The sequence below is a fragment of the Phanerochaete carnosa genome, assembly GCF_000300595.1.
Source record: "Phanerochaete carnosa HHB-10118-sp unplaced genomic scaffold PHACAscaffold_60, whole genome shotgun sequence".
Lineage (NCBI taxonomy): Eukaryota > Fungi > Basidiomycota > Agaricomycetes > Polyporales > Phanerochaetaceae > Phanerochaete > Phanerochaete carnosa.
The window spans coordinates 1-9,823 of NW_006767687.1; the positions used below are offsets into that span (position 1 = coordinate 1).

The 9,823-nt window shown below is 52.8% G+C and overlaps 5 protein-coding genes across 5 annotated transcripts; 3 read left to right on the forward strand and 2 right to left on the reverse strand.

Moving 5' to 3' along the window:
• The first annotated feature begins 1,764 nt into the window (after positions 1–1,764).
• PHACADRAFT_265769 (uncharacterized protein) lies at positions 1,765–4,625 on the forward strand. The gene is made up of 11 exons (XM_007402222.1): positions 1,765–1,878; positions 1,936–2,024; positions 2,073–2,149; positions 2,202–2,286; positions 2,340–2,584; positions 2,642–3,046; positions 3,099–3,290; positions 3,352–3,658; positions 3,714–3,840; positions 3,896–4,156; positions 4,222–4,625. Exons 3-11 carry the CDS (start codon positions 2,130–2,132, stop codon positions 4,464–4,466), a joined length of 1,887 nt encoding a protein of 628 aa, XP_007402284.1. The 5' UTR covers positions 1,765–1,878; positions 1,936–2,024; positions 2,073–2,129; the 3' UTR covers positions 4,467–4,625.
• Positions 4,626–4,654: 29 nt separating this feature from the next.
• Positions 4,655–5,536, reverse strand: PHACADRAFT_167295 (uncharacterized protein; the record flags this gene model as incomplete). Its single annotated transcript, XM_007402223.1, has 1 exon — positions 4,655–5,536. The coding sequence occupies one exon, from the start codon at positions 5,534–5,536 to the stop codon at positions 4,655–4,657; it is 882 nt and encodes a 293-aa protein (XP_007402285.1).
• Positions 5,537–5,758: 222 nt separating this feature from the next.
• Positions 5,759–6,428, reverse strand: PHACADRAFT_265773 (uncharacterized protein). The gene has a single exon (XM_007402224.1). The coding sequence runs from the start codon at positions 6,337–6,339 to the stop codon at positions 5,932–5,934; it is 408 nt and encodes a 135-aa protein (XP_007402286.1). The 5' UTR covers positions 6,340–6,428; the 3' UTR covers positions 5,759–5,931.
• Positions 6,429–6,571: 143 nt separating this feature from the next.
• Positions 6,572–8,021, forward strand: PHACADRAFT_131902 (uncharacterized protein). Its single transcript, XM_007402225.1, has 8 exons — positions 6,572–6,589; positions 6,646–6,710; positions 6,773–7,033; positions 7,089–7,098; positions 7,146–7,274; positions 7,326–7,351; positions 7,403–7,454; positions 7,503–8,021. Exons 2-8 carry the CDS (start codon positions 6,651–6,653, stop codon positions 7,589–7,591), a joined length of 627 nt encoding a protein of 208 aa, XP_007402287.1. The 5' UTR covers positions 6,572–6,589; positions 6,646–6,650; the 3' UTR covers positions 7,592–8,021.
• A 1,050-nt stretch (positions 8,022–9,071) lies between these two features.
• Positions 9,072–9,814, forward strand: PHACADRAFT_201954 (uncharacterized protein; the record flags this gene model as incomplete). Its single annotated transcript, XM_007402226.1, has 2 exons — positions 9,072–9,551; positions 9,602–9,814. Coding segments are annotated over 2 exons (693 nt in total), but the record flags the coding sequence as incomplete, so codon positions are not given.
• Positions 9,815–9,823: the final 9 nt, after the last annotated feature.

A 9,823-nucleotide genomic window follows, 5' to 3' on the forward strand; every position in this document is an offset into this window, starting at 1 on the left:
TGTCGGTGCATCACGCCTAGTGAGAGCCGTCGATGATAGATGCCGTCTCCATAGCCAAGGCCCGCTGCAGGCATCACTAGGAGGTCATAGAGCGTTCCGGAGCGATAATCAGATCGCACGGAGGCCTCCATCTGTGCAAGCACCCGCTTGCGGGGTGCGATCGTATGGAGGGCCGTGTAGCATCGCCGTTAAGATTCGGCGGAGAGGGCATCCTCGTTGGTCTCCTCGACCTCGATCGAAGGCGATTGGTGTCCTCGCGGGGGCGTACCGTCTAATTCGGAGCAGCTGAGTCCGAGACATCCTCCGATGGTACCAACATTAGATGCGAGCTGAGCCGTCCACCTACCTGTGCTGTGGCGCGCCGCGATCCTGGTATTTCTCCCACTCGTGCGCGCGTTGGCTTGCTGACACTGCCCTGATGAAGAGCGTTCGAGGAGGGGTATATGAACAGAGGAGCAAGTGCTGAAGACGACACCATCGACATACGACCTTCCCCAGTCTCGACATCTACACCTTCACACCACAACACAATGTGCGGCTACCTTTCAATCCCCTGCAAATTCGGCTGCGGGCACATCGTAACTGTTTCGAAGCAGTGGGTGAGTGCACAGTCTTCTGTAAAGCGTCGAACGACTTACAGATCGCAATAGACTCAATGCAACCATCCTGCTTGCCGCACAAGCACGGCGCACCCTAATTCCCCGCACGACTGCGAAAGAACTTGCAAGTCTGCGTGAGCATCGTTCATATCCTGTCGCCTACATGTGTTAAGTGCCACGTAGCCCCGACCAAGACAGGCAAGGTGGGATGGTCGGTGACCCCAACAAGTGCCCCAGCTGCCGCAGGTGCTGAACATACAGCACCACCACGCATTCGTGCCCCCGCGACTTCTTTGTATCCATAGCTCAGTTGAGATTGCTTGCCGTCACGGACAACGCTTCCACTATCAGCACTCGTATATGGATATTCACTTTTTTGTAGCATATTAACGTACGTATACCTGTAGAATACTTATATTTAGCGTTCGATGCGTTTTTATATAGCTTGTATAGTCTACTTACAAACTTTTATTATGCCTTCTACTGCCCTTACCATCGTTGGATCGAAGCATTTCAAATACGTTTGACACGAGTGGTTCTCAGGGTAAGAGCGAGCGCGCCCAACTAAAACGCTAAGCGGGGTAGTGATTATCGACGAGGTGTCCGATAGCTGGGACATACCAGATTTTGTGAAGTCCGTGGCTTGTAGGTGACTCGGCGGACCCCGCGCTTGCAGAAGTTCACGGCGAGATCAGCCGGACGTTCAAATGGCTGACCAGAGACAGAATATCATTTTGAACAAGCCATAGTGAGCGGGCTTCGCCTTCTAAACGAATTGGGTCGGCGTACAATTCATTTTCCGGGTAGTGGGCTCGCATGCGGAGACATACACACCTGGAACACGGCCGGTGATGTTGCATACATCTTCGACAAACCTATCCCTGAGACTGTTAAGATGTAATTTGTCAAGCATCAAGACTTATGTGCATGTTCCGGAATTTCTGTACTGTGCTGTCGCCGCATGGCAAACGTCTCCAAACGTTGATTCTAAGTTCTAACCTCCGAAGCCGCTGTCCTCGGTTTGTGACAGTGTCACATAAATCATGTGAATCGTCACGCGCATTGACCCGTGAGGCGTGACATTGTCCCTAGGTTGGTCTCTGGCCTCCTTCATCCACTGCAACTTCTCCCCTGAAAGATGGCTGGATATTCCTCTGTCCAACTCACACCTCCGCTGTTTGAAAAGGGTAGCGCAGAAGGCTTCAAAACTTCAGGTAGGACACTGAAACTTACCTTCTCGCCACGAGACGACTCGGTCGCGATATTCCCAACGAGCAATGTACGAGTTCGTCACAGGTACACAGGGAATTAAATTGATCTAACTTCTGGAAGACAGAGCCAACTCTATTGAAAACGACGCATCCCAAACATCAGCCTATTTACTTTGCCTTAGACCAGAATCCACCACTTTCGGAGCGCAGGACTGTATGTGGACGGCCACTCAACCTTCCCCTGACTAAGCGCGTACTCTAGTTTATCTCTGATGTTTCCATCATCTTTGCTGCTATACAAAATCTAATCAGGCAAAAGATGCTAGGAAAACTTGGAAGGTGCGTGCAGCAGTCGCGATTACTGAGTATCTGCTTACCTGTACTTCCCTAGGGAGGAGGAGGAGTTCTTGCAAAAGCTTCGCAAGCTAGCGATAGACTATGATAACTTCTGTAGAGAGTGCTGGGCTTTTTGTTCTGTGAGTAGCCACAGAGTCGACGACATGCACCTGCTGCTCACACTGCATTGTAGCGCGAACCCTCGCAAAGTGAACCCTTCCAATACGATGCTGACCACTACCGAAAGCTAGCAACATGTTGGTCACTATTCACTGCACTCTATATCCCTGAAATAGGAATGGAAGCCGCACCATGCGGTGATGACCTCATGGAATGGCTGAACACCAACTATATTGAACCGTCTACTGGCGAAGGCGATCACCTCAGCAAGCTGGACAAGCCTTGGGAAGACGAGACGTTTTGGCCATACCTGACGCGGTGTGTTACTTATATGGTCCTCTCCATCTAGCCGTATACTCATTTCCACACATATAGGGCAACCCTTCGTGGGCTTTCGAAAGCAACAGCGTTCTTCCTGGACGTTCTTTCTCAAAATCATCCGTCAGATCACTTGCAACGCTTAGCGCAACGCCTCTCCCCACTCCTAACCGACCTCCCCCGACTCAACCAATTCGATGCTGAGAAAGACTTCGCGCTCGCATCAAGGCGATGGAAAGACAAAGTCAAGACGCTACGCATCGAGCTGGACCGTGTTCCAGAAGATGCACGAGACGACGGGTTCGACAACTGGTGGGACCGGCTCAGTGACATCATTGGTATCCTTGAAGGTCGTGCCGAGGTGCTCAAGAGGGTTTGCGCAGAATTGGGTGCCGATTGGAAGGAGGTCTGTATAGCATGGACAATTTTCGTAGACCCTCGGTTACGAAGACATGAGCTCCCGTCAGTTCCACCTTGTCTTCATGAAGGGTGTTTATTCACGTCAGCGCTACAGAGATATCGTTGTCGACATTTTGGACGAAATGCCACCGGATCCTACCAACCTCGAAGATTCAATACATTCATCACTGTTCCTAGGCAAGCCCCACCAAGCGTTGGCTGAGGCGCATCAGCTAGACCCGTGGCTTTCTGCACATCTAGCGGATGTCATGGAAGCCATCCGATTGATAGACAGTGATATTTCCGAGTGAGTTTCCTTGTGCATCTATTGTCGCCAACTGGACGGCTGATATTCGGCTCTGTCCCAGTTCCGGACTGACCCTGCGGCAATGGTACGTAGTGACCTACGCAGAGTATCTTCACACAGATCCCGGCCTGTGGCGCCTGACGGTCGGCTACTTGTGCTATTGCGGTGATATCGGAAAGGAGATGGCTGACGAGGTCTTGGTTCGAGTACCGCTGCAGCTTCAGCGCTTGTCGCGCAGAGACACAGATGGGGTCGCCGCCGACGACAGCGCCAAAATTCGCGATGGTGACCTCGCGGGCGTGCTCAAAGACGTGCACACTTTGTGCTTCGAGCACCAGCGCGAAGGGACGCGCCGAGCGGTCTGCAGGGTGCGTGCACAGCCAGCGCCGCGTCAGATATCGGTTACAAATTATGTCCACGCAGATCGCCGCCCAAATCTTCCTCGACCAAAAAGAGTTCGGTCTCGCGGTGGCCTACGCAACCTCTGCAGAGGACTGGCCTGGTCTCGGACGCATCGTCGACCGCGTACTCGAAGAATATTTCGCACAGAGTATGTTCCCACCGTCTCCGCTCGCCGCAGTTGCCGTCGCTAACCGCGCCTCAAGACCCCGCAAATTTTGCGCGTCTGGTGGCCAATATCGCGCCGTCTCTCCAAACGCTGCGCGCTCAACAAGAGTCGATATCAAGCGGTGTGTTTGTCTACAGGCTGATGTTCGCTGTGCGTCTCGCCGAGTTCCATCAGCGACAGCTCAGCGGTGAGCTCCATGAGGCCGCTTACGACATCGTGGCCATGTTACGAGATGACGTCGCACCTAAGGCGTGGTGGGCCGTCATCCTGTCCGAGTCTGTTGAGCTCCTGCAGAACGGTATGTGTTGGCCGCTGCAATTCCTTATGGTATCAAGTCAACTCACAGCCTGCTGGATCTTACAGAAGAGATGCTATTCACGAGTGAAGACGCGTGTATTCTGCTACGCAAGCTCGAGGAGATTTGTACCAGGTCTGCACAGAATGCAGGCTCTGATTACCTACCCATACTCGCGCGGACGACAAAGAGCAAGGATGAGAAGGGGGCGCTACAGCGGCTGCAGATCATCCGCCTCGCGCTTGCCAAGTACTACGCGCGATGTGGTGTCATCGGCGTAGGAGGGAGAGTCGAGCCAAATTCGGCGTATTAGAGCCCGCAATATTGTCTCCATATGTTTTGCTAGCATTGTTACAAGGCAATCGTACACACTGCGATGGTAGTCGAGCGCTCGGACAGACAAACGCCCCGCATCCTCACCCATCCCACTTCTCGTCCTCGTCCTCGTCTTCGAAAAGAATGTACCGCTTCCCTTCGTTCCACTGCGAACAGAGTCAAAGCTCAGTGATCGTATACAGTGTGCAAACTCACCACGTCGTGGTCAGACAGCAGTCCACGAGCTCGTCGGTCTCTGAGGCTCATTGGCTTCAGGGGAATGGCTGCGCCGCTATGTGAGGCAAAGGCTGCGTCCGACAGCATTGCGTTGTCGCTGATAGAGTCCGAAGTCCGAAGCCCGGGATGTGACATTGAGCAGGCGGTGTCCATTCTGGGTAACCGAGGCTGTCGAATCTCTGTTCCGTTGCAGCAAGGATCTGACGAAGCAATGTTAGGGTCAGATAGCACATGGCTATGCAGCCGCGACGCGTGTATGACCGATAGCGAGACTGGGCTTTGCTTGGGCTGTACAGTACTCGCGGTGTCCGCTGATTGGGATGCAGGCAGCAACGACAGTACATTACACCGAGAAGTTTGTCGCGGAACCAGAGGCGCAGGTTGCACAGACATATCAGCTGCGGGTAGGGGGCTCCAACAAGAGTCACGTCCGCGGACGGGCGTTGTGGGCGGGGCGCAGGTCGTAGGTCCGGAGCTTGGAATATCAAAGTGAGATCCGTCGGTAGTCATCAAAGCCTCCGCAGTATCAGATGAGTTGTCCAGAGCCCGTCGAGCAGGATTATGGTCTAGAGATGCTTGAGAAAGTATCGCTGACCTACACGGTTCTACCATGGGCAATGGAGACCGGGGAGGAGATACACCAGACGCGAGAGACATAGCAGGAGACGGCGATAGCGGAGACGGTATAGCAATACTTCCAGGGGGACTAGATCCGACAATGTTGTCGGAGTTGTCAGAGCAGCCGTCGTTTGTTCTCTTCCTCTTGCGGGGCGGACTACAGCATACTTGAGGTCGGCTCCCGGGCTTGTTTTCTCGGTGACTTCGGCGCATACATTCAGCCAAGATTTGTCGCACAGAAGAATCCGACGCGTTTCGGACGGTCTCTTTAATTTCGGCTTTGGTGGCGTCTATGTGCAAAGGCACAGCATGGAGGAGCGGAAGAACAGGAGCGAGAGCGGCGAGCAATTGGACTTGCTGGTCCTGTATCGCTTGCAATGCTTGCAATTGTGTTTGGTTTAGCTAGGCACAATTTGTGTTGAGAAATGATCTCATGCTTTGATGAGATGTGCTCACTATATGCAAAGCGTCCGCCCTCCTATCCAAAGCGTCAACCTTGCGGTCAAGGACGATGAGGGACTGGCGTGTCTCATCCAAAACAGTTGATTGGGCAGGTTTTCCAACGGACTTCTGGATCTCTGTCTGACAGCGATTCACTGAAAGAAAAGTTAGTATGATGGAGTGTATGCTGCCCTAGCCACGCAGACCAGTCGGGTATATGCGCATTTCCACTCACGCAAAGCGATGCTTTCTTCTAGCATTTTCTCGTGTCCATACTGAAAGGCCTTGTGCGCTGTTGTTACCTCGCGCTTCGCGTCGTCGACCTTAGACGTGAGCCTCTCGATATGTCCCGAAAACTTCTCGAGGGTCGCCTGGGTATCGTGCAGGAGCATGCGCATCGATGTCCCAGCCTTGTCTACTGGAGTAACCGGAGTTGGAGCCGAGGATAGTTCCGTCTTGCCCTTAAGAGCTAGAGGGACGTTCATTTGCCGGAGGTGGCCCCAAAGGGCTTGCGATACTGACGACCTGAGCTGGGGAAGAGCTGCTGGCGTTGTACTACTAGTATTCTGTGCCATAATGGGTACAACAACCTCCACAGAAAATTGGAAGTCAGGCAAGTGCAAGCTAGGCGAGCAGGTCGGAGTCGGAGGTCGAGCAGATCGGGGTCGAGAAGAAGTTGTTGTTGAAAATGGCTCAAATATTAATATTCATCACGTGGTGAGCCCGCCATCCCAAATTTGGGCTCAGTGGTCTGCGACTTCTCCACCATCGGGCTCGCTCAGGATTGCTGCCGGGAGCACCAAATGGGTTTCGCATATGTAATAGGCAATACAATATGTAACTGCGAGCTCCCACACATGCTGACGCATATGCCACCATAGAGCACATGGAAGAGGACGAAGATACGTCCCGAGCCATTCCTAAGTGGGTAGAGCTCGAGTACAGCGTAGGTCGTCCAGAAACATCCATATGCATCTCAAATTCCGTTAAAATGCCATGTTTTTTCAGCATATGAGGACTCTCGCGGGCCCAGAATCTGAGGTTCACTTCACGCATCTATCCAAGTCTTCGTGCGACACTCTTACATCACTCTTCACGCAATTCGCCGCGGGTGAAGCTGCCTTGGGTGTTGCGCACCCAGAAGGCGTTCTAGAGCTTATGAAGGCGCGAGGTGTTTCACTTGATAAGGTCTGTCTCCTCGACCCGAAGGCCGAGAAGCCACTTGCGCCAGAGGATGGCGACGGCCGGTTCGAGTGGTTCCTGTTTGGTGTAAGCTTCGCTTTTTGCCCAGATCGGAGACATGTGTTCTGACACCACACTCTAGGGTATTCTTGGTAAGGTGTGTGCTTAAGAATGCTGGCTTGCTGCTTATACGAAGTAGGCGATGACCCGCCGCGCGACCGCACTGGCGAATTGCGCGGGCTGGGCTTTCCAAGTCGACACTTGGGCCCGATACAAATGACGACCGACACTGCACTCGGCGTTACCAAGCTTGTGGTGCGCAACAAAAGTAAGTAAATCACCCGATTTCTTAAGAATTATAAGACTCACTCGCTTCCAGTCCCTCTTGACAAGATCCCATACGTCGCGAGTAGATGTCTCCTTCCCGGATTCAGGAGCTATACTAAACTCACTTAGGATCATCCCACCATTGTTTTCAATGCCAAGGAGAGCGTAGAGATGCCGTTCAGTAAGTAATCCTGATATAAAGGTAGCCGGGGCTGATACGGGTCCTCAGGATATGTCGTGAAAAATGGACAGCCCATCCTTCCACCGGGCATGCACGAACACCTTTACGAAGACCTCAACCAGAGCTTCGATTTCTGAGCAGCACTCCCCTCCAAAAGTGTAAAAACTACTTGGTGAATCAAATTATATACAAGGGTATCCGATATAATGTGCGAGACGCTAAGTTACACATGCACCTAAAATACAAATAAAAAATCCATACATAGATTGGGGTGAGACTCGTTTTATTGCGCATCATCGTGCTGCAGTTCCTGGCAGTGATTCCGCGGTCTGCAGGGCCCATGATTGGATTTCTTCGAGGGGTATTTCCTTCCATTTCTTCTCTACCTAAACACATGTTAAGTATATATCGCATCGTGGACAAAAAGGCAGAATGGATACCTCCTCCAGGACATCGAGCAACTTCCCACATTCCTCGTCTGCCGCGTCCCTCGCCTGAACATTCGCTTGCATTTCAGTCTGGAGCTTTCGATTGCGCTGATCAAGCTAGAATAGCAAAGCAATCAGGCTATGTTGATCACAGTCACTGGTGGCTGTGTCCCCGAACTCACCTCCTCTAGCTGGGCTCTCAACCTATCTCTCTCTTCTTCCAGCAGTGGCACGAGTTTGGCGCGTACAGCCGCGTCAGGCTTCAAGTCCTCCTTCCACACGTCCTTCCCAGAGTACCCTTCTGCTTTTCGTTGTCGCGCTTCTGTAACGACGGCATGCAGCTTGTCAAGGTTGGGCCTCACGTCGAGCTTCTTCAGGAGGTCTTCGCAGTCATTCTAAGTCACGTTGAGATACAAGACTGCTCTAGCAAGAACGGCACGTACCGTAATCAACGACTCCATGTGCTGTGCCACGGTGTTGAAAACGGACGAGGACGCGTCTGGCTGCTCTTCACACCAGAGGGAAAAGCATTCAGTGAAATCCTCGTAACTGTCCGCTGCATTCATCAGTACTTCGGAGTTGCAAGCATATCAGACTGGTCCACGTACGTCCATTTGTGTGCCGAGCGTTGTATAGCGTGTTGAAGCGCAGAGTGAAAGTGTGTCCATCGTTTGCTGCCCGAGACGGTGGAAGCCATGGTGGTCTGAACAAAAGGCGCGTCGCGTGTCTAAGGTGCTAATGGTCCGGGAACGGTTAGACTAGGACCCCATCAACCGGTCCTCGCGCCACGAAGCCCGGCGGAGGATTTTATCCTGAGCATACGACCTCGTCTCTGTCTCGTCCTGTTCAGTCCGAGCTTGACGTACCGTCCTCGACATCCACAAAAGCCTCATCTCCAGCTCTAAACGCAATCTGTAGATATGTTAGTTTGAGCAATCGTCCTACCATCTTGTCTTGATTCCGGGTCGGAACGACATGAAGTATTCGCATATTCTGTGGCAATTCTTGGTTTGCTGCTCGAAAGATGTGGCGAATTTCTTCAGGTCAACTGCATCCAGCTCTAGAAATCTCTGAATATTTGCCGATGAATCTGGCTTACATGTTCGAAACTGGCCAACGAGGCTGACGGCCCCGCACCGCGGGCAAAAGAACTGGACGAGGTTGTCTGTCTGTCTTTCTCTCGAGCAACATGTACCTGTTACGTGTGATCCTGGTGTACTTGTACGCCATCTTCTCCGCCTTGCCGTGGGTTCGATTCCCCACGCCTGGCACCCTCCAATACCCTCAGCTGATCCTCACGCTGGGGAATGTGTTTTCCTCTGCGCTTGATATGTCTGGCCCTACCACCCTCGCGCCCCTCTGGATCCCTTATCCACCGGACCCCCTCGCCAAATGGGCCCCGTCCGGCAACCATGGCTACTGGACCTTCGGCTCTGTCAACTCTTCAGTTGACGGACCCTTCCCCGACGTCGAGACTGAAGTGTTTTTTGGTCCGACATTTGAGGAGCATGCTGACTCCACGACATTGTTTGAGTCGGCTGACACCACCGCGGACGCTGCCAACAACGAACAGGTCCCGCCCGCAGACCACAATGACCCCAAGGCTGTCCAGCGCAAGGTCATTCTGTGGTCTGCACTTTCGTTCATTCTCCTTGTCGCATCTGTTCTTGTAAGTCTTCTTCAGTCTTTATTAACGATAGCTGCTCACTGGATCTGCAGCCCCGCGACACACCTCGACTGGCCAAGAGATGGCTCGACAACATCTCTGGCAAGTCTGCTCTGGAGGCTGACCATGGCGCTCTGAGCGACGTTCTTCGTGAATGGGTACGCGTTTACGACGAGCACCACGCTGCTCTGGCAAAGCATGACGAGAAGTGGAACGCTCTCGTCATAGACTCCGCTGCATTAGACGACCGACCCCTCGAAGACCTAGTAAGTCAT